This window comes from Puma concolor, chromosome F2 (assembly GCF_028749965.1).
Source record: "Puma concolor isolate L17-30 chromosome F2, mPumCon1.1.hap2, whole genome shotgun sequence".
In the NCBI taxonomy this organism is placed as follows: Eukaryota; Metazoa; Chordata; class Mammalia; order Carnivora; family Felidae; genus Puma; species Puma concolor.
In genome coordinates, this window is record NC_141684.1 from 82237007 (window position 1) to 82259885 (window position 22879).

General features: G+C 46.2%; 1 protein-coding gene and 1 long non-coding RNA gene across 4 annotated transcripts; one reads left to right on the plus strand and one right to left on the minus strand.

The window, feature by feature from the left end:
* Positions 1–3196: 3196 nt before the first annotated feature.
* LOC147572143 (uncharacterized) lies at positions 3197–17637 on the minus strand. The gene is made up of 2 exons (XR_015247014.1): positions 16999–17637; positions 3197–6395 (listed from the first exon to the last, which is right to left on the minus strand). It is a non-coding gene; the product is annotated as an uncharacterized LOC147572143 (long non-coding RNA).
* SNAI2 (snail family transcriptional repressor 2) lies at positions 15150–18871 on the plus strand. 3 transcript variants are annotated; one of them, XM_086695939.1, is made up of 3 exons: positions 15150–15388; positions 16184–16729; positions 17634–18871. In XM_086695939.1, exons 1-3 carry the CDS (start codon positions 15310–15312, stop codon positions 17813–17815), a joined length of 807 nt encoding a protein of 268 aa, XP_086552065.1. In that variant the 5' UTR covers positions 15150–15309; the 3' UTR covers positions 17816–18871. The 3 variants fall into 3 exon arrangements, with proteins under 3 accessions (XP_086552065.1, XP_086552064.1, XP_086552063.1); XM_086695938.1 differs by lacking the exon at positions 15150–15388 and adding an exon at positions 15460–15609; XM_086695937.1 differs by lacking the exon at positions 15150–15388 and adding an exon at positions 15628–16099.
* Positions 18872–22879: the final 4008 nt, after the last annotated feature.

Below are 22879 nucleotides of genomic sequence, written 5' to 3' on the forward strand. Positions count from 1 at the left end.
AACCTCCTGCCATCAGGGTCTTAGGCTCTTTGTCCCTGGTAAGGAATGCAGGCTCTTCTCGTTCATAGGCTTGAACCATATCAAGTTGACCTTGATTCCAGGCTTCTGAAGAGATGGCCAGTGAGTTTGTTAGTGCAGTTTCTGAGGAGGAGCTCTAAACCGCTGCAGGAAGTGGTGTTAGCTCTTATCCTGCCTCGTCCAGCAAGCAATCAGGCACTTAACAGGAAGCACTTCTTGACTGGCAAGGCTAACGACATCCCATGAGAGCAGGCTTCAGGGCAACAAGGAACCGGGATAGGCAGCAGCCTTTCTATGTGTGTCCCCTAAACTAGGAGGTGGGCCCAGGGAGCCAGGATTTGGTCTCCGAGCCCAACAAGGTATTGGGTAGACACAGCAGAGCCTTTTCTAAAATTTATATGGGAAGGTCCTGGCATAGTTCAAACAACCTTGAAGAATAAAGTAGAAGAAGTCACTCTACCTATTAAATTTGACTATAAAATCAAGACTGCGTCTAAGTGTCTAACACAAAGTTGTAAAAGAAACTACAAAAAATTTAATTCCGACATCAAAAATTGGTGAGTGAAGGAGGAAGAAAAGTAACTCCATACCCCTTTAGCACCAACTTCTTGGTGGGGCACCAATAGATACTGCTTAACATTAATAAAGCAAGGACTATCATTTGAACTCATGGAGAGAACGTCCAATAATTTAGAGAAATAGTAAACACTGATGTCTCCAAGGAATGAGACTAGGGAGCAGTAGCAAGGTTGAAGACTTTTGCTTTTGATATTTCATCAAGCCAGACTGCTTGAAATGTGATGTATTTGTCACTATGAATATTTTATATTTCTCGTGAAATGTCAACATACATATTTATATACAGAATTTCCTTCCTGATATTCCCATCTATCATTGAATGAAGATGGTGTCTTCAACATGGCGAGCGATGGCCTGCTAGGCCTCTCCTCCTCAACCTCATGTTGTCAGCAACGCTTTTCCTCTGTCCCTTCTGTGCTACCACAGGGGCCTCTTTCGGCTTCTAGGTATTAATTGGGTTCCCATCCACTTATCATTCTACCTGGGATGGCTTCCCCCAACACCTTATAGTTAGTCCATGTCTATTCAACTTTCTGAGCTGAGTTCAAATATCACTTCATCAGAGAAGTATCCTGACTCCAAAGAACCGACATCTTGATTTTGTGGTGTCTTCCACTCATTACAATGCCCTGAATCTGTAGTTCATATTCTTAGAAGCAGATAAGTCTCCCTTTGCCCGCTAAACTATAAGCTCCATGAGTTCAGGGCTCTGTTTTGCTCAATACGGTTCCCCCAGCATGTTGCACATACTGAGCAGTTGATAAACATTTGTTGAGTAAGTAATGAACTAATATGTAAATCAAGTTTTCTAAAGCCCTGTACACTTCCTTATGCATTCCTCAGAATGCATAAATTCCAGGTAACCATCATTGAAGGTAAGAGTAAAGGGGGAAATTCAATCTATTTCTTCTCTCCCACACTCCATTTACCTCAGTCATCTGCTTTTCAATAGGTTTTAAACCATTGCAGTGTAACAAACTTGATTCCAGCAATGCACCCAGAGTTATGACCCTTCATACTTTATAACTCTAGTCCCAAGAAATAGGACTAATACCGCATTATAGTCTAACCATATTATTTGAGACTTTGGCAGGTGTCCTTGTTATGTTTGGAAGACGTAGGTTGACCGGCAATGTATCCAAATCTGCAGATGAGTCATGCTGTAACAAGGGTCTACTGTACTGTTAAATTTTGGCTGGTGAGTGACAGAAGGTCCCAATAGCTTATCTTGGCTCAGATCCACTGCCCTCTTGTGCAGTAAGTAACAAACGACACCAACCTGAGAACAGCAGCCAGAGTAGAGGCAGGACCTGATTTAAAAGAAGTCTTAAAGTTGCTTCTACTCCAACCTGTCTTAAGATGCTTCAAAGCAAGATGAAACAAAGTTACCAAGGGTCACCATAGAATCATAGCACGGAAACATCAACCGTGATGTTTCTGAAATATAACTGCTGCTGTTTGGATTTTCGAATTGTTAGGATAGTTTCTCTTAAAAGTGCTTTTGTGACAAAAAAGCGATGCCATTTAAGGGTGTCGTATGATTGCTGACACAAGAGCTATCATTCATTTGGCTCCTCTGCTGATGGTCTTGTAGTAGCAGAAGCTCTAGAACTAAACACATGAAAACAAGGTTCTGGAGCCAGGCTAAAGGCATTTGACTCTTGTCTGTAGAACCTGTGTGATTATGTGGGCAATCCATGTACAAAACAGCAGTTTTGTCAGGACTGAGTTAAAGAGGTTGTAGGAGAATTAAATAAAACAAAACACGTTAAGTTGCTTAGCACAGTACCTAGCACATAGTAAGCACGTAATAAAGGATAGCTCCTTTTATTACTGCTATATGCTGGGTACTATAGTTAGCATCTTACAGACATCATCTCATGTCCTCAGAACAACTCTGCAAGGTAGTCATCGATATTCCCATTTCATCAGTGAGTAAATGGGAATTAAATAATTAGCGTGGGGTCACTCCGCTAATGATACTAGTCACTATTTAAATCCAATCCTGTTGAACTTCGAAGTCTGCAATCATGACGGGACTCTAAAACTGCGTAATTTAATGGGCATTTCGACCATGCCACGTTATTCTTTATTATATCCTTAACCAAACATGATTACCCCAGTCTGCATAGGGGTCGTTATTGTTTGATTTGCAAATTATTGGAGGTCAATAAATGGCTGTTGTGTTAATATCATTTAAAAAAAAAAAAACAGTAGAGGGGCGCCTGGGTGGCGCAGTCGGTTAAGCGTCCGACTTCAGCCAGGTCACGATCTCGCGCTCCATGAGTTCGAGCCCCGCGTCGGGCTCTGGGCTGATGGCTCAGAGCCTGGAGCCTGTTTCCGATTCTGTGTCTCCCTCTCTCTCTGCCCCTCCCCCGTTCATGCTCTGTGTCTCTCTGTCCCCAAAATAAATAAACGTTGAAAAAAAAAATTAAAAAAAAAAAAACAAAAAAAACAAAAAAAAACAGTAGACTAAGAGTTAGAATGACTGTCATGTATGTGAATTCTAGGTCTCCATGGCATCAGTTGCAAAGCAATAAACTGTACCTGTCTGAAAGGGTTGTCACAAGATTTAAATAAGATTCATACGTACAGTCAGTGTAAATCTTGGTTCAAAGGAGCCAGTCAATAAGTGTTTATTGAAAAACTATGTTACCTATATTATATTATGTATATTCCATATATATTCATGTGCTTCTAAGGATATACAACAAAAAGGCAAAAAAAAAAAAAAAAGGAAGGAAGGAAGGGAGGGAGGGAAGGAGGGAGGGAGGGAGGAAGAAAGAGTTGGAAGTCCCTGCAACTTGAAGAATAATTAATTCTACTAAAACTGAATGTACAGTCCACCTTCACCCTTATTTGCACTCCTTCATCTTTTCAGTCATCGAAGCTTGTTCCTCTTTTCCTAACTTACGTAAAAATCTATGTAATGCCCCTGGTTCGAATAAACTATAAGCACTACCCGTATGGCTGTGTAGTAACTATTACCTTTCAGAATGTCTAGCGATGATAAAGTGAAGGGGAAAAGAGTGTATATTTTTTAAACTCCATTAATCCCAGAGCTGCAGGTCACATCACTGGTGGTGGTTTGAGTGTGTCCAGGGGAGGGTCTACTCTTCTGGGGATTCACCAACCAGCAATAGTTCTCATTGTCTTAATCTGTATATAACAGGATTTCTAAATGAAGGACCTATGTTAGGTTTATCCTGGCATTCAACCATCAGGGAATATCTGCTGGGTGGGGAGAGATCACCCAACAGGTGTCTATTTGCCTGAAAGACCAAGAAGCCTTCCATGGGAAACTGAATCACAAAGGGTGGAAATCTGAAGACAACTGGTTCCGAGTCAAAGAGGAAAGGTTAGTTTGCATTGAACACAGTATGTGTCACTTATATTGTCCTCTGGGTAAACCCCCATGGCCTCATTTCTTGGTCCTAAGTTCCAGAACGGGGGCTAAAATAAAGTGTAAGAAAAAAATATGAGGATTTGTAAGAAAGACCTTGAAAGACCTTGAAACCATATATTCGAGGATCTGTGTAGCTACAAACAGAACAAGTGCGGGCTGAGAGCTTCTCTCCCTGCTGAGGGCTGGAGCACATGGAGCACGGACACGGGAACTGAGCAAGGTGCATTTGCTTTTGGAAAGGAAATCAGAGCAAACATTCCCCTTCAGGGACTTCAGGGACATTTTGCAATGGCATTGATAACTTGCACAGCATGTTCAGCAGCTCTGGTGGCTGTGGGAGCCCTGACTCTGGACCAGGAAAGGGGATAGACATTAACATGGCTACCAAGATGGATGAGTGAGGAAGCACCCGAGGACTCCGGGAAGGAGTTGGACAGGATCTGAGAAGGGAGGTCTTTGTACAAAACTGTTGGGACAGAGCAGGAGAGCTACTCTTCAAGGGTTTTTATTCACTGCCCCTTCTTTTTTAGTCCTTAGGCTGGTACAGCTTAAGAAACATTGATTCCTACAAACAATAGGATTTATGTTAGTTTTAGCTTTAATTTCCACATCAAAAATGGAGCCATTCTTCACCTAAGTGTACTCACAATCATGCTGAACCTCTTGAGTGGTTCATCTACCTGAATTGACTATAGGTTTATCTGGCGAACCATCTGGAAAATACACAAATTTAAGTGTCCAATGAAGAAATGATGATGAACAGCATGACAGTCCCTAAAATTTCCAGATTATTAGTTAAAAAAAATTACTTTGGAATCCATGACGAATCCACTGCTGGTGGAAATAGCCAACATTTCTAGTCCAAGTACACAGGAGAAAAAAGCCGCTCAATCCTATTTTCAAAAGAGACGTACACAATACACAGGATCGTTCACTGAGTGGTAAATCTAATTTGCCTCTGACAGTCTACAGCTGTTCAGTTTCCGTTCCATTTGAGAGTCAGATCTGTAGGTATTCAAGCTCAGTTATTTTTCCAGCAGGTGTCCTCAGAAAAGCTAATAACTGCACAGTCGGAGAAGGGCTCCCTGTGTGCTCTGCATTCTGGCAGCCTTCCTACTGTGGGACACCCATCCTCATCACAATGATACCTAATCCTGTTGCCATGACCCAGGCGTTTCATGCTGAGCCCTCTTGGTTTTCAACATCATTGTCAAATCAGTGACTTCCCTGGGGCTTCTGGGTGACTCTCCTCCAGTATCAAGTCTCTATTCTGACAGATACAAGAGTCACTTCGACTTGTGGCACAGGAATGATACGAACAATTTGGCTCTGAGACCTCCCTATATGAAGGAACCTCACCAGAGCCTATATGTTTAAAGATAACTGGCTACCATAAATATCTTTCATTTCTCTTCCTTATCATAACTCGATAAATGTTCACTATCATATTTAGAAATGAAGGAAATGTTTTTTGTATGTGGCGGAGTCAGGATTATTGTTTTGTGCCCAACAGTCGTACTCTTACAGTCTCTACAAGAGGGATTTGTCAGGGAGGGGGGGCTCTGGTTGATTAGAGAACTTGCCCCGTAGCTGCTTAGCAAGTTCTCTGTCCTGTTTTGGTCACATGTTTCTTTGGTGGCTTTGTGGTAGATGTCAGGGACTAAAAAACTTGCAACCCATCTTCGGGAACACCACCATACTCATATATTTGGAAGTCAGAATTCAAGTATCTGTGCATTAGACCAACTAAGCCTTTGCAAAATCATAGCTTATAGCCAACGGAAATTCAGAGAAAACCAAAACCGGGCGGCAGAATATCATGTTGAACGTTGCATCTCCCTGATCCCGAAGGATATTCCATTTTGGTTTTATGGTTTAAAAGTCTTCTTTCACACCTTACTCTAAAATCATTAAAACCGAGGCATCTTGAAACTTCTGTTATTTTCTTTCACCAGCAGCTGACATCTCCCAAGATGGAAGTGTAGTTGTCGTGTGAGGCGACACCTGCTGCTTGAATAATCCTCAACGTGGCACGAGGGCACCTGCTCTGGTTCTCTACCAGGTGTGGGAGTGTAAGAATGAAAACCAAAATTAAATATGGACCACTTCACAGGTGGGGGAGGCCAGAGCAGGACAGGGGACTACTTTCATCAGAGTTGTGACATAGAGATCTAGCCCTTCTTTCTATTTTGATTTCTTCAAAGGCCTTCAAAGAGAGTTTGGGGAAGTTGATCAATTACACTTCCGAATAAAAGACAACCCGCCGCAGGGCACACCCCGGCTAGTGTTGCTGTCCCCTAGTGCCTCACACTAGAAGTCCGAACAGTTCAGATCCAATCCTCTGTGATGCTGAGAAGGTTCACGCCCTTGAGCAAGACTCTTCGTGCCCTCCCTGGTGAAAAAATAAAGAGAAAGCATTGCACTGGGTTGCTAAGGTCCCCAGCTCCAACGGTGGGCGATTTTATTCTGTCTCAGTTTCCTCTAAAGACTCAAATCCCTTCACACTTCTCTGAAGGATAATTGTGGGCTTTGGACCATCACTCACTCATCATCAGTGCAATTCCAAAGATTCAAGAGAACCTGAAGATTTAGGATTATTCTCACGCCCTCACTGTCATCCATGATCACTTCCAAATGATTCACAGCGTCTTCAGCTTTCTCTCTGAAAGTGCAATAATGAATTCCATCCCTCGGTAGAGTTTGGGTTCGCATGGCAGGGCTGGAGAGGGAAGGAAGGCATTTCTGTCTGGGGTCCACAATGACAAAGGAGCCCACCAGCCCAGTTCCTAGAAGGTCTTACAGTTCTGTAGTCAGCCCATTACCTCTCAGCACTGGCAAGACTTACATTAACAATGACTTTGGTGTTAGATTTTAATCCTCGTCTGCTGCCAGCCACACTGGATCGCCACCTCACCTGTCAACTGGGCACTGGGGACCGATTGTCCTTTAGTGCCAACATGAGGTTTACATTCAAGGACAGAGTATTAAGGTCCAAAGGAATGAGTGAACACAATATTTATTTCCCATCATCGTACTGACCTTAAGATAAGAATTTAATTTTTATTTTACTATTTTTTAAATGTTTTTTATTGATTTTTGAGACAGAGAGAGACAGAGCACAAGCAGGGGAGGGGCAGAGAGAGAGAGAGGGAGATACAGAATCTGAAGCAGGCTCCGGGCTCTGAGCTGTCGGCACAGAGCCCGACACGAGGCTTGAACTCACAGACGGTGAGATCGTGACCTGAGCTGAAGTCGGATGCTCAACCAACTGAGCCACCCAGTCACCCCAAGACTTTAATTTTTATTTATTTATTTTTTGTTAATTTTTTTTTCAACGTTTATTTATTTTTTGGGACAGAGAAAGACAGAGCATGAACGGGGGAGGGGCAGAGAGAGAGGGAGACACAGAATCAGAAACAGGCTCCAGGCTCTGAGCCATCAGCCCAGAGCCCGACGCGGGGCTCGAACTCACGGACCGTGAGATCGTGACCTGGCTGAAGTCGGACGCTTAACTGACTGCGCCACCCAGGCGCCCCAAGACTTTAATTTTTAAATGTAAGCCAAAGAGAATTTCTAGAAAATATCATTCTACCTGTGTGCGGGGGAGGTATGTTTCTTTTAAACGGCCATGGTATAATTTAGGAAAATGTCTACTTTTAAAAAATCACAGCATACGAAATGGCATTTCTATCTAGGCAGAAATCTGGATATTTCTATCTATTGGTGGGGATTCCAAACACCCACAAGGGTCTGCCTGACCAGGCTCTTGATGTTTTCTTTCTGAGGACTTGCAAACGTTGTCTCTGGTTTGACTGGTGGTAAAAGCCATGTCTCTGGAGCAGAGAAACGTAGAAAAGTTTTGAAGATGTCTGGAAAGCTCTCACAAACCCTGTGTTCTCTGACAGACATATGCTTTTGGAAAAAGGCGCCCCAAGTTTATGAACCAAGACCTGAGCGAGGGAGATAATCATAAACATAGCATAATTCAGAGTTTGCTTCTCTCAATTGTCTTGGAAAGTTTCTCAGTCTGCTGTTTTACAGGATTTCGATTTTCACGTCCATGTAGACATGTTGATGACTCATATCTGAGGCAAAGAAAGAGGCAAGACGCGAAGTGAGGTCATTTCTGACTCGGTGTCCACGCGAGCAGTGATAGGAGCACACTCACGCCCACTGGCCACTCGTTCTCCCTGTCCCTAGCTCAGTGTGTAAGGGACACCTTGTCTCCTTCCCAGTGACTTAGGACCTGAGCATCCTGGAAAGTCCCACAAAACTGTCCCTTATGGTCTTCAGGGCGAGGGTTCAGTATCCCTGTAGAAGATGCGGTGTGCTCCCTCCGACTACTCCAGTCTCGCTCTGAAACGCGTTGTCATGTGTTCCAGAAAACACTACTCCCGCCCAGGGGCTCCCGGTACTGCGCTGAGAAGCGGAGCATCCGGCAGGCCCTTGCGTCTCACAGGGCAGCACGTCCACTCCCACGGGGACCCACACGTCTCAAGCCCCGCCGGTACCTGTCGGCCTGGCTGCCACTAAAGCAAGTGCCCTGCCCCCCTCAGTCATCAACACTTTGTAGCGTTTCCCTCGTGAGCCGCCCTCTGCATGTTCTTTCTTATCGTCTCTGCCTCAAAGATGCCAACACAGTAGTGTCTAGCCTGTAAAGGCTCACAGCCTTTTAGCAAATCCACTTTCCAGGGTCTACCCTGGCTGAGCCACAGCACCTTGGGGTGCTTAGCCAAAAGACACACTGCCGTGACAGGTGCAGAGCTGTACGCAGAAGCAGCTCACCTCTTTGGGTCCTTACAGGGGCAGGCTTGCCGAGCCTGACTCCCTGTTCCCCTGGAGGAAGGGCCTCAGGTCCTGTTTGTAAACCAAGGTGGACAACCCACCCTACAGGTTTACCAGCCGGGAACGAGGCAGCCATGTGACACGCAGACACACACACGCACACACATGCACACACACGTACATGCATGCACACACTCCACACACACATACACACACACATAGATAAAGAGACACTTCTAGGGGTGCCTGGGTGGCTCAGTCGGTTGAGCGTCCGACTTTGGCTCAGGTCATGATCTCACAGTTCGTGGGTTCGAGCCCCGCATCGGGCTCTGTGCTGACGGCTCAGAGCCTGGAGCCTGTTTCAGATTCTCTGTCTGCCCCTCCCTCACTTGCGCTCTGTCTCCCTCTGTCTCAAAAATAAATAAACATTAAAAAAAAGAGAGAGAGAGAGACACTTCCAGATGATAGAACTCCTCCGTTATATTGGTACATATCAGTTCTATATCCATGGGTTTGTTTCCCCCACATGATCTCATTGAAGACTGAAGTAACAAAGGTCATCACCACCCACTTTGAAAAACCACATGATTGTTTTTCTACTCTATTGTTGGCTACCCCATTTCTACTTTTCACATATTTTTATAAGAATACGCTTATAGAACAAGAACAAGCGACGAGCAGCCATCGCCTCTTTCAGCCCACCCAAAGACCATGGCGGCTACTCGTTGAAACACAGAGGATTCCAGTCCAAGCGTCTTCCCAGAAGTCACACCCGACACATGGAGGTAAACGGTAGCAAGTCTGCAATCAAGCAACCATGACCCCGTGTTACTTAGGAAGAAAGGGAGACGCAGCAGAGACAGTGGAGGATGGGACAGAGGTGGAAACAGAAGCTCCGCACACCCTAGGTTCTAAACACCACGTGTAAGTATTCTCCCGGCGGGGAAGAAAGCAGGGAGGCAAATTGACAAGGAGGACAAGTTCCGCAGTTGGTCATGAGTCTAATTCACCCCCGTGGTGGGAAATGACAATCACAGCAAAGAGAAGTGAGCAGGGTTTGAAACAAAACAGACCAGGTGCAAATCCCACCTCCACCTGTTCCTCACCAGCAGTGTGATTTGATCAAGTCACTTCAGTTGCGTCTTTGTCTCCTCATCTGCAAACAGGGATGAAAATATCTGCTTTGTGGGATCAGCCACTTTGGGGAATTAATGACAGCAACGTGTGTGGAGTGCTTAGCATAGTGGCCAGCTCACGTTAAGCACTCACGAATGGCAGCTGGTGTCATTACCCACAATGCCACAAACTGCCCGGTACTGGGTACACTACAAACGCAGCGGGGTAGCAGAGCCCTGCAAGAAGGTGTTGGGCAAGCCAACTGTGCCTAAATCCCTGACTCCGTTCCCATCATTCGGAATGTTCCTGGGATGCCTTGTTCCCCACCTTCAACCCTCTACCTTGTAGAGATTGTTATGACGATATAGGAAATAAGTCGCAGGAGGTGCTTACTAAGTTTTGAATATAACGCTGTTATTTTTGCTACTTCTTTATTCATAACTGTACATCGAGGAACACCACAAATTGCCTTAACTCACCTTTTTGTAAAGCCAACGTAATTTGTTGGATAATATCACTCGTGTTTCTACAAACAATAGAAGTCATTACTAATTAAGAACAAATTGGGGCACCTGGGTGGCTCAGTCGGTTAAGTGTCTGACTTCGGCTCAGGTCATGATCTCGCCAGTCCTGAGTGCAAGCCCCGCATCGGGCTCTGTGCTGACAGCTCGGAGCCTGGAGCCTGTTTCAAATTCTGTGTCTCCCTCTCTCTCTCCCCCTCCCCTGATTGTACTCTATCTCTCTCTCAAAAATAAATAAATATTTAAAAAATTTAAAAAAAAAAGAAAAAATTAAAAATTCAACACTTAAATGGCATTCGCCTGAAACTGGGGCAATTGCATGAGATGGAGTTAATGTTCTCAGAGTCAGTCAAATCATCCATCTTCCACAAGGTGGCAGACCTTGTTAAAGAGTTACGGAAAAGAAGGCCAGAAAAAAAGAAAGCAATGAATTTCCCAAAGTTGACCAATAGGTGTCTCTTTGCAACCACATATCCCTGAGCTGTTGCATAAAATATAAAGTCAACATTCTGTACAGTCTTTCTTGCTCATCTAACAGATAAGATCATCAACACTTTCCACAAGGTACAAACAGAACACTCATGAGATGAATATCTTATAGCCACCCAAAGGGAAATGGGATTATAAAATCATAACTGGAAAGAATATTCTGAATACAAGTGATTTGACACAAAATAAATCTCATCCAAATGCTAGTCCCATGTTAAACATGGCTTTCTGTTAGAAGTTATCTTAAATATTGACTGATTTTATATGATTGGCACTTACCAAGCGCATAGCATTAGAACTAACTCCACACAATGCTAATGTCTATTAACCTGGAGAATGTGGCCCTGGGAACACACAGGAAATAATGGAAATTCTTAAGCAGGAGAGGGACATCCTGACATCACTTTTGCTATTGTTTTTCACCCCAATTCTCACACACACACACACACACACACACACACACGCACACACAACTTCACATATGACTGTTGACATCACTGAGTAGATACACTTAAGTATGTTGAGTGCATATGTGAGTTTCACCCACATCGCCAGAGAAAAGGGGTCTGTCTCCTTGTTACGAAGTTCAGAATATATAAGCAGAATCCTGTGCTAAGTCTGATTATTTTCCCTTTTATATTGGGAAATATTTGTCCCCAAGTCATTCTAAAAGAAATAAGGGAAGGGTATTAAACATAATTTACAGATAGAGAAGCCCAGGTACTAAAAGGAAGCACTCACTTCTCTTTGGGAGGTTGATTTGTCTTAGCTGAGGCTTAATTAAATTATGAATTAAGAATATAAATACAAATCGATTAGGAAACAAATACACAACGTCGGGAGATGACATCATGTCTTTGTCATTCACACTTCAAAGTTACATATCACAAGCACTTGGCTCTTCTGTAAATCGTTTTAAAAAGCAGCAATGTGTTTTAATATTCTCCAGCTATCACGAACTAATGACATTCCACAACATCATATCAGTCGGGGGAGTTAGTTCCTGCCCTGGCCACTCCAGCGCCATCAGGCCACGATGGAAGCGGAAGGAGAGGCCATTCATTTTAGGAGACAGAGTGCAGCACAAGATGACAGTTTCTGCTTCTGCCAAGCCACGGTTTCTTCTGGTGCTAGATTTACTCCACTGCCTAAACCAGGTAGTCAGTCCGCACTGCTTTTCGCATACGTAAATATCTGCATGCACACACATCTCTGGGCCAAGTGAACAAGTCTGAGGTGCATTCCCGAGCCTCCTAGATCTAATTTATTCTCCTATCTGGCCAGGCAAGAATACGTCTTTCATGAAAAAGACTTGTCCAGGAGAAAACCCACCAGTACAGGGGAGCCTGCGGAGAAGGGCCGGCCTCCCCCCGAGGGCCCAGACCTTTAATTCACGGAGTTTCCACCAATTACCACTGTGAGCTTCTTCAGAACACAGAGGAAATAAAATAAAGTCACATCAAGCAACATCCTAATAAAACCCATGAATGATTAAGAAATTAGATTGGGTGGGCTTCTCACGCCCCACGTACCCCCCGGAAGATCCATAAAGGAAGGGGCCCTCTAGGGCGCTCCGCATCGGGGAGGGGTATTTTCAAGCCCCGCCTTCCCCACGTTCAGCTCTCAGGAGCCTGAGGCCTGAGCCTGTGCCTTCCTTGTGTTGCGCGTGACCCGGGCCCGCCGGCTTCACCCTGGCTGGGCTGTGTCCGCACAGCCCTCTCTTCTCCCTGTGGCGGTGAGTCTAGTTACGTGAGCCTAGAACTAATTCCTTGCATTGGCAAAACCCCCTGGGATTTGTTTCGCCCAAGTGAAACATTTTGAAGCTGCTGTCGTGGCCTGGGCGAAGATTTCTGTCCCCTGGCAAGAGGGTCTCTTAGCCCGTGAGCAAAGCTGACGTCCCGGCGTCATCCCTGTGGCTTGCGGGACAAGAGCCCTGCGTCTGGTCTTAGCCGAGTCCAGCAGCTGGCCTTCGGGTGGGGACTTGAGCTCCCTTCCCCTGTTTTCACCACGCGGCTCTGGCACCAAATGCCCTCTGCTGTGTCTGAGCAGAGCACCTGTGCAGTCTGACTCATGCCATCAGCGCGCAGCTCCCCGGCTCCTGACAGCGGACCAGACCTCACACAGGTCTCCGTGGAGCCAGTTACCACGCAGCCCTGTGTAACGACATGCCTCGCGCACGATCCCGAACGCTACCTGCCCCTCCCAGTAGGTGCGGCAACACGTCCCGACTCCGGTCTGTGTCATGTGCCACGAGCCCCCCTGCACATGTGGTGGGGAACTCGGCCCAGTTACGCGTCTGGAATCCAAATTCACGTTTTGCGTTTTCTCTCCAAGCTGAGGAAATGACTGTCAAACGCTTTGAACGGATTCGTTTCAAGACACGCGTTAGCAGGTCGCCGTCCTAGCTAGCAAGAGAGTCAAAAGCAAAATGCTTTCTGGCGCTCGTCAGCACTGTCAGTGGACTGGACAGGGTTAAAGGAAGAGGGGCAAATGATGTATGTTTTCTCAACTGTGTCGCCTTTCTAACAAAACGTGCCTTTTGCAGGGAGTGGCGTGGACAGCGCAGGGAGGACTCCTGTGCGGTAAACCAGGGGTCTGGATCTCAACAAACCCTCGCAAGAAGTAGCAAGCTCAGAAAACTTGCCCTGAATTATACTCTGGTTCATAGTGTGCAGGGGAATGTAATACATATTCATGTCTTCCTGTCTCCTACAAATACTGTTCCTTTTAACATAAAGATTCATCTAAATTCGTTTCCCTGGCATTTAAATTATGACTGCTGGAAGAAAAAAAAAGAAGCATTGAAATCGGCTCAGAAACTTGCGAGTGCCCCCTCCCAGCCTCCCCCTCCTTCCCCCGGCACACACACTCTTGTTTTCTCCTCCCAAGATTAAGAAGTTATGCAGCCTGACAATGCGTTTTCCTCTTACAAGTCTTGACTTCACCACCATTATTTTTTTTTTCACTTTTTTCTTCTAGCACCTGTTAGAAACAAAGCTAGGGTGCTTGTTGAAAATCTGTCCTTTCCTGGGTCGTTGAGCAGAAGGTGGGGAGAAAAGCCTGGAATGGTCAGAGATGCTTGAAATGACGGTTGGAATTTTACTTTCAAAGTTAGCCACCTTAGCGGACTTTTAGATTCCGGACCGGATACAAAAAAAAAAAAAAAAAAAGAAAGAAAAAAAAAAGTGGAAGTATTTTTGCTGGTTCCTGAGCTAGCTCCTTAGAACTTGAAGCAGGCGGCAGACGAGAGGGCACCCCCTCTTTGCAAGCACAATCCAGGGGCCTGGCAGATCCCGAGGTGAATCCTGAGGAAACTAGCGCTCTACAGAGCAGATCAATGCTTCAAATGACACACTTGTCCCTAAAGGCCCGTTTGTGGTGGGTGATAGACGGTCGTCAGCTAGACGGCCAGACGGACAGACGGCAGCTGGGGGGGGAAACGTTTCCCACGGCCCCTAAGCACGTCTGCGGCGTGTCCCCCTCTGTGTGCGCAGCCACTCTCGCTGGCTTTGCTGCGTCCCAGCTCTGCCGACGAGCGGTCCCTCCAGGGGCCACCAAGCCCTTCTGTGGGGCCGGCCGAGCCCCTAGGCCGACAGGATTACCCGGTTTCCAGGAGGAAGTGCCGCCCCCGGCTCGCGCGCCGCCCGCGGCCCGGCCCCCCGCGCGCCGCGGAAAAGCCCCCCAGCCGGGGGCGCCCGCCTCGCCCTCCGGGGCTTTTGTCCCGGCGCTGCCCCCTCCCTTCGTCCGGGGCCCGGAGCGGGCCGTCCGGTCCCCGCGGCGGTCGGAGCTCTCCGAACGCACTTCCAAATATAGGCGCGTTCCTCCCGGCCCCGGGCGCCGCAGGCCACCCTCCCTCCCGCCAGCGGACGCCGTGTCCCGGGGCATTTGCTTTGCGACATCTGGAGGCCAGGCCCTCCGCGGGAGCCACACTTCCAGGACCCAGCGAGCCTCTCCGAGCGCACGAGTCGCTGGCGGGGCCGCCTAAGCAACATCACCTCCCTGGAAAGAACTTCACCCCCCCCGCCCCCCCAACCCCCACCCCACCTCCCCACCCCCCCCCCCCCCCCCCCGAAGTCCCGGAGCTCGGCCCATTTTGGACCAGGGTAATTTCGTCTGACAACAGATTCTTCCTCTGTTCACAGCTGTCCCAGAGGGAGGAGCTGAAACCTGAACCTCTCCGCCGTGATTGGATCCTTCTTGCAAAAGCGAGGAAAAAAAAACCCTCCCGGCCCGAGCGGGCTCAGTCCGCCAGGGAGCCCGGCGACGCGAGAGGCGCCGGCCCGTCGCCCGCCGCACCTGAGCGGCCCCAGCCCGAGCGCGGCCCGGCGCGATGCTCTAGGGACCGGCCGCGTCCTCCCCGGACCGTTATCCGCGCCCGCGGGGCCCGCCGGCAAGATGCCGCGCTCCTTCCTGGTCAAGAAGCATTTCAACGCCTCCAAGAAGCCCAACTACAGCGAACTGGACACACACACAGGTAGACACGCGCGCCCCGAAGTCAGGAGAACCTGGGGGGGGGGGGGGATGCCGCGCGCGCGCTCTCCTCTCTCTCTCTCTCTCTCTCTCTGTGCCTCTCTGCGTCTGTACACGTACTGGTGGGCGTCGAGCTCAGATAGCCTCGCAGGAGAACCCAAGCGCCCGTTGCTCTCCCTGCACACGGTGTCCCGAACTGTCGTGCAGGCTCCCTCGATCGTCGGGGTAAGTTCCAATTCGGAGCCGGCGGAACTCCGCCCCGACAAGGCCACCTTCATCCAGCTCCGGCCACTTGGCTTTCCGGAGCTGGCGGACGCAGGCATCATGAGGACGGGCAGGATGAGCAAGTCGGCGAGGGTCCGAGTGGCTGCTTTGTTTTCGGGTGATAAGGCTCCTGCCCCGCACGGAGTAGGCCCCGCAGCGCGTATCTTTGTCCCCAGAGCGGTCCCAGAGCAGGCAGGCAGGGAAGACGCCTTTTCTGCATCCTTGAAGGGATGTCCAAGGTTGCCCTCCTCGCGGGCTCTGGGCCCTCCCTGGGCTGCACTCCCCAGCGGCACCGCAGGTTGTAGCTCCTGTCACCCGCTGTACGCAGGGCGCGAACGTGGGCGCCCCAGGACGGTGGGTGACCGCGTAGCGGCCAGGCTGGAGGTGAACCGGCTTCCCAAGGCCTGTGCCTGCCCGGAAGGAGTCGCTTGACTTCGTCGCAAAGCCCCGGGTGCGTGTGGCCAAGCGGCTCCTCACTGTGCTGCGCAAGTTATTTTTTTTACCTTAATCTCTCCTTTCCTTTTCTTTCCCCCAGTGATTATTTCCCCATATCTCTATGAGAGTTACCCCATGCCTGTCATACCACAACCAGAGATCCTCAGCTCGGGAGCGTACAGCCCCATTACCGTGTGGACTACGGCAGTTCCATTCCACTCCCCACTACCCAATGGCCTCTCTCCTCTTTCTGGATACCCCTCATCCTTGGGGCGGGTGAGCCCCCCTCCTCCATCCGACACCTCGTCCAAGGACCACAGTGGCTCAGAAAGCCCCATTAGTGATGAAGAGGAAAGACTACAATCCAAGCTTTCAGACCCCCATGCCATTGAAGCTGAAAAGTTTCAGTGCAATCTATGCAGTAAAACCTATTCAACTTTTTCCGGGCTGGCCAAGCATAAGCAGCTGCACTGCGACGCCCAGTCTAGGAAATCCTTCAGCTGTAAATACTGTGACAAGGAATACGTGAGCCTGGGCGCCCTTAAGATGCACATCCGGACCCACACTTTACCTTGTGTCTGCAAGATCTGTGGCAAGGCGTTTTCCAGACCCTGGTTACTTCAAGGACACATTAGAACTCACACTGGTAAGAGAAAAAAACCAAACAAACAAAACGTAGACAGGAATGTTACTGTGTGATAGAACGAAGCCCCAGTCAGGCTGTCGGACTTGCATTAGGTAGTGACGCGGTGCTTTTAATGACGGATGATCTTTATAGCTACTTCCTGATGACTCAAAAAGTTGTTAGAGCACAGAGCGCTCCGTTCCAGACACCGCAAACAGCATTTAGACTTTGGAAAGTAGATTCGGAAGGTTGGGTCTCAAAGATCGGTTAGAAAGTCAGGAAAGACGTACCTGAGTGTGTGTTCTGGGAAACTGCTCTCAATAACCGGCAAACGCAGACGTCACTATCTTAATCAATGGGTCTGGCAGGTAGGTAGGCGAGGAAGGTTTGTCCCTAGTTTTCTGTCGGTCACATTCTTGCGATAGCTGTCACCCCAGAGCGAGCTGGACAGAGAGAACTGAGTTGACTCTCGCTGTCTCATTATGTTGTCTGTTCTGCTGCTGAATATTTTATTCCTAGCACAAAATCATCCTGCAGGGAGCCAAGGCATTTATCCAGCCTTAGTCATGATACAGAAGGAGGGGAAAGGGGAGATATTAGGAAATGTTGGGAGGAGCTCAACATTAGCTGCACCTGCTGAAGCAGAAAGCTTTAATGAGTGAAAGTCCTAGAACTACATGAATTATTTCTGCGTGACGGGCAGCAGTAGCAAGATTCTGTGGGTGTGGTGGGTTTTTTTTTTAACGCAATGTTCGGATTTATCTTCGAGGGCCAGATATGGACATAAGGATCTATTCTGCGGAGTTTTAGTCTAGTTTTTTGGCGACAAAATGTGATTGTTGTTCGTGAACATTATCTGACTTTACCTTTCCTCTAAAAACACTGACTGTCTTTCTTTCTCAACCCCCCCCACCCCCACCCCCAGGGGAGAAGCCTTTTTCTTGCCCTCACTGCAACAGAGCGTTTGCAGACAGGTCAAATCTGAGGGCTCATCTGCAGACCCATTCGGATGTAAAGAAATACCAGTGCAAAAACTGCTCCAAAACCTTCTCCAGAATGTCTCTTCTGCACAAACATGAGGAATCTGGCTGCTGTGTAGCACACTGACTTACGCAATCAATGTTTACTCGAACAGAATGCATTTCTTCACTCCGACTCCAAATGACAAATAAAAGTCCAAAGGCATTTTCTCTTGTGCTTACCGACCAAATAATGTGTATAGACACACACACACGCACGCACGCACACACACACACACACACACACACAAAGCTGCAAGAGCACGAAATCCATGTGTTCCAAGTTAATCCTTTCCATGTGAAGTTTAAAATTACTATATATTTACTGACAGCGAGATTGAGAGGATAAAAGACAAGAATCTTTCTCTTCAAAAGTTGAAGCAAAAAGCACACTGCATCTTTTCTCACTAAGAAAGAATGCAAAGATTTACATTGCTGCCAAATCATTTCAACCGAAACGAACAGTATTGCTTTGTCATAGAGTTTGTAATAGAATTTTCTATAGGAAGCGAATTTGCCAGACGCTATCTCAGGTGCCTTATAAAGTATTCCAAGTTTACTTCACTACATGTCTGGTATCTGGTTATCATTGTTGAACTGAAGCCTTTGTGATTACCTGTAATGCTTTAAACGGTATTTTTAGGAGACATAGAAAGAGAGAAAAAAAGAACAGGAACGAAACACAAGAGAATGTATTAAGAGTGTTTTGTTTTTGTTTTTGTTTTTGTTTTTGCCAATAAAGGGTATGCGCCTTGGGGGAGGAGGGAAAACAAGCTTGGAACATTCCTGGTGCATGCCCCATGTCTTACTTTTTTAAAGAATTTTTAATGACTTTCTAAAATTAATTAAAGATGGGAATAAGTGCAAGAAAGGATTCTTAGAAACTCAGTAATGTACTTAAACTATTTTAAATGCATCCATACAGCACCCTTCCAAGTGCCTTTTTAAACTAATTGTATAGATGATGAGTCAATGTAAATTTGTGTTTATTTTTATATGACTGAATGAGTTTTGTATGAAAGTGAGATGTTGTCTATAGCTGATGTCTATAAACAACCTGAAGACTTGTGAAATCAATTTTTCTTTTTTAAAAAACAATTTTAAAGGTCCTTTTTTACAATAAACATTTTTGATTTAAAATCTATTGTTTGTATACTATTTTCAGAGACTTCGCTTCGTGATTAGTCAAGTCAAACTGCTATACAAAGAATTGTTTTTTCTTAATAAGAAAAAGTGAATAGCATTTGTATGAATATCAAGTGTTATTTTATGTATTAGATTATAATAAAGTATACCGCCAGTATTTTTTTTTTTTACTCTTAAGATAATACTGTCGCGTTCAAAAGGACAACGTCGTCATAGTGGTAGATTGTTAGTATATCCCTTTAACAAAAATGACACTGAGTGTTAAAAATATCTATATTATTAATGCTTAAGAATACTTTTCACAACTCGTTACCTATGATGTCTTTGTTATATTGCTTTATGAAACCAAATCACAACCACTCATTGTATTGAGTGATGATCGCATAAGCTACTGGAACAGTTTAAGATTTTTAGAAGAAATATCACTTGATAAGGTGTAAGAGAAAAAATAAAAATTCTGCATGAAAAAAAATCAGGAAAAAGTGGATTAATCAAAAATCACACGAGTTGGAAAATTAAACTATGAAAGCAGCTCCCACAGTTAGTGACATAAAAGAAGGGACAGGTTTGATGGGAGCAGGGTTAGATAATAGAGAGTGAAGGTCTCCCTTTATAGTTTTTTGAACAAGCCCCTCCCCAAACCCAAGATGTACTTAAATTATAGCATGACCAGCCATTCCATTTACAAGCACATGCTCACCAAATGCTTGGCTACTAACTCATAGGTAAAAATACTAACCTTCACAGGCACTGTGGCAATTACCAGTGTATTTGAACCCCAACTCCAAACCCATTATGAGGATAGTTCCCTCTACCATCAATCACTTCTCCCTTGGATGCTCAGAGCCTGCAGAATTATGACTTTTCCTTTGCATGTGCTTGTGATACAACGAAAACTAGAACCGGTATCTCGAAGATATTAGTTACAGGCCATTAACAAGTGACTGAAAATACCAATACTATTCCCTTAATGTTCACACACACTCCACTGTATGTTACATTTAAATTTTTAGCCAACATATAAAAGGTGTGCATTTGACAAAAAAAGAAAGAAAGAAAGAAAGAAAGAAAGAAAGAAAGAAAGAAAAAGAAAAACTTTTAATTTAACATTCTACTTTTTTTTTTTTGGATATCTCAGGACATATATCTCAAAGACAAAATTATTTAGAGCTGCAAATTATCAATGTAAAAGAAATGGCCAATAGCTTGATGGGGTATTCTAAGGTTGTAAAAAGACCACTTTAGTTAGTGTATATGGTACAAAAATGATTGCTTGAAAGTTTCCAGGTCAGCTAATATGTGGAAGGGTCTTGCAAAGGCAAATGGGAGCGAGTCGAGCATTCTCAGAGCAATCTTCCTGGTGATCCCAGGAACCACACCTATCCACATGTCCCTCTGTCGTGTCGCTATGCAGGCTGATCATTTTTTGGTGCCCCAAATGTAAAACAGATACTTTTCTAAAAGGAAGAGTCTGTTCATCGGTTTAATTCCTCAGTGAAGCATTAGTTACAATAATGTTGTAATGTGTTTCCACTTTACCCTCACCGTTCTAACTTCATGATCAAAATACTTTACTTTCATTAAGGTAACATGAGTTTGAATGACAGTACATCAGATGTGAAGATTTTCTGTAAATAGAGCTCAGTGATTGTTCTGCATCTATAGTGTTTCTTTTTTTTTAATTTTTTAATGTTTATTTTTAAAAAAAATTTTTTTAACGTTTTATTTTTGAGACAGAGCATGAATGGGGGAGGGGCAGAGAGAGAGGGAGTCATAGCATCTGAAGCAGGCTCCAGGCTCTGAGCCATCAGCCCAGAGCCCGACGAGGGGCTCGAACTCATGGACTGCGAGATCGTGACCTGAGCTGAAGTTGGACGCCCAACCGACTGAGCCACCCAGGCGCCCCAATGTTTATTTATTTTTAAGAGAGAAAGAGAGACAAAGTGTGAGCTGGAGAGGGGCAGAGAGGGAGACACAGATTCTGAAGCAGGCTCCAGGCTCCGAGCTGTCGGCACAGAGCCCGACGCGGGGTTCAAACTCACAAACTGTGGGATCGTGACCTGAGATGAAGTTGGATGCTTAACTGACTGAACCACCCAGACACCTCTATTTAATTTGAGAGAGAGAGAGAATGAAGGAGAGGCAAAGAGAGAGGGAGAGAGAGAATACCAAGCAGGCTCTGCGCTGTCAGCGCAGAGCCCAACGTAGGGCTCAAACTCACAAACCGTGAGATCATGACCTGAGCCGAAGTCGGATGCTCGACCGACAGAGCCACCCGAGTGCCCCATAGCATCTTGAGTGTTTCTACCAAAGTCTAGGATGGACTAGATAGCTGACCTTCTGCACCACGTAAGACCTGCCTCAAATGTTACTGACTCTGAAACGCTTTTCCAAATGTGCTCTTTCTGGAAGCTTTGTGCCATTTATTTTTTTTTTAATTTTTTTTTCAACGTTTTTTATTTATTTTTGGGACAGAGAGAGACAGAGCATGAACGGGGGAGGGGCAGAGAGAGAGGGAGACACAGAATCGGAAACAGGCTCCAGGCTCCGAGCCATCAGCCCAGAGCCCGACGCGGGGCTCGAACTCCCGGACCGCGAGATCGCGACCTGGCTGAAGTCGGACGCTCAACCGACTGCGCCACCCAGGCGCCCCGCTTTGTGCCATTTATAATGTAGTACTTACCTTCTCCCCACATTGCAGTTGTGTGGTGGTACCTTTCCTTTTTTCGCCAGAGCATCCTTTAGGCGTAAATGTTCGGTGCCCGACACGTCATCTGGAACACAGACGTCCACAAATGTTTGTTGAACAAACGAATGGACACAAGAACGGAAGTTGGTGAAAAATAGCTTGCAGATCTGAACTAAATTCAGTGTATCCCCCTTTACCACAAAGAGAGCTGATGGTCTTTGAGAGACCCTCCAAACAAATTTACTAGTGTCTCTACTACTAACTTAGTTTCTACTACTAACTGCTACTACTAACTTAGTGATGGCAGCCTCCCCCCCCCCCCCCACCAGGTTGATTGCTCAACAAAAGTGAAGAGGGACAAGCACGGTGCATGCGGGTCAGGTCTGTTAGGGCTTCTGAGTGCCTGAGCTTTGGAAACTGTGGATTTTAATCATAGGCACATATGCTGATAAGGGTTCTCTGTATCCTTAATTCGTTTCCTATGATAGGAGGCAGCGTGGTCTAGTAAAAAGAGCACCAGCTTTCAAAGGCAACGTATGCGTTCATGGAATCACTGCCTCCAACTTGCTGGCTTTACGTCCTTACACAACGTATTTAACCCCTCAGTGTCTATGCTTCCTGGGTGTAAAATAGGAATAGATTCTCTGGAGTATCACAAGGAAGTACTTACACGGTCCTTTGCACGAAGAGGCCTTGTAGATGCTATCAAGTACCCAATGTTTTATTAAACGCTGAGGATGTATCTGCTCTGGTACTAGGAAACCTACTTGTGTCATCTTCAATGGGAAACGTTTCTCTCTGAAGTCGGTATTTTACAGATAAGGGTATTAAATTCAGAGAGTTTGGATGATGAAGCTCAGACGACAGAGGTGGTAAGCTGCAAAATTGAGATCAAACCTGGATTCTTCTGGCTCCAAAGACCCCACCTCTTCCACTGCACCAAGGGAATAGAGAGGCCACTGAACTACACTCAGCATGGTGATTCATAAGTTGTAGGCATTCTGGGACAGTTGTTGAAAAGAACAACGATAATGTGCCCCTAGATTAAATATTTTAAGGGTGAATTTAGGGACGATCATTATTCAGGGATTATGCAATTACATGCAACAATCTTCAGGGCCATTTCCCAATTTCCTTCTAGAAATCCTGTTGGCCCTACTTCCTCCAGTATTGACCCTCCCTGTCATGACATGCTCGTTCACAGCCCCCCCCCCCCGAAGTTCTCCTGGTGACTGCGAGCCCACTTCCTCCGGTCTGCTCTCTGTGGCGATGAAAAGCAGCTGGTCTCCATCCTCTGTGCATTAACACTTCATCTTC

What these genes read in the sequence shown, in the direction of transcription:
- SNAI2 (XM_086695939.1), top strand. Translation starts at nt 15,310, where the DNA reads ATGCCGCGCTCCTTCCTGGTCAAGAAGCATTTCAACGCCTCCAAGAAG. An exon ending in CGAACTGGACACACACACAG is followed by an intron (nt 15,389 to 16,183) that starts GTAGACACGCGC and finishes TCTTTCCCCCAG; the next exon opens with TGATTATTTCCCCATATCTC. An exon ending in ACACATTAGAACTCACACTG is followed by an intron (nt 16,730 to 17,633) that starts GTAAGAGAAAAA and finishes CCCCACCCCCAG; the next exon opens with GGGAGAAGCCTTTTTCTTGC.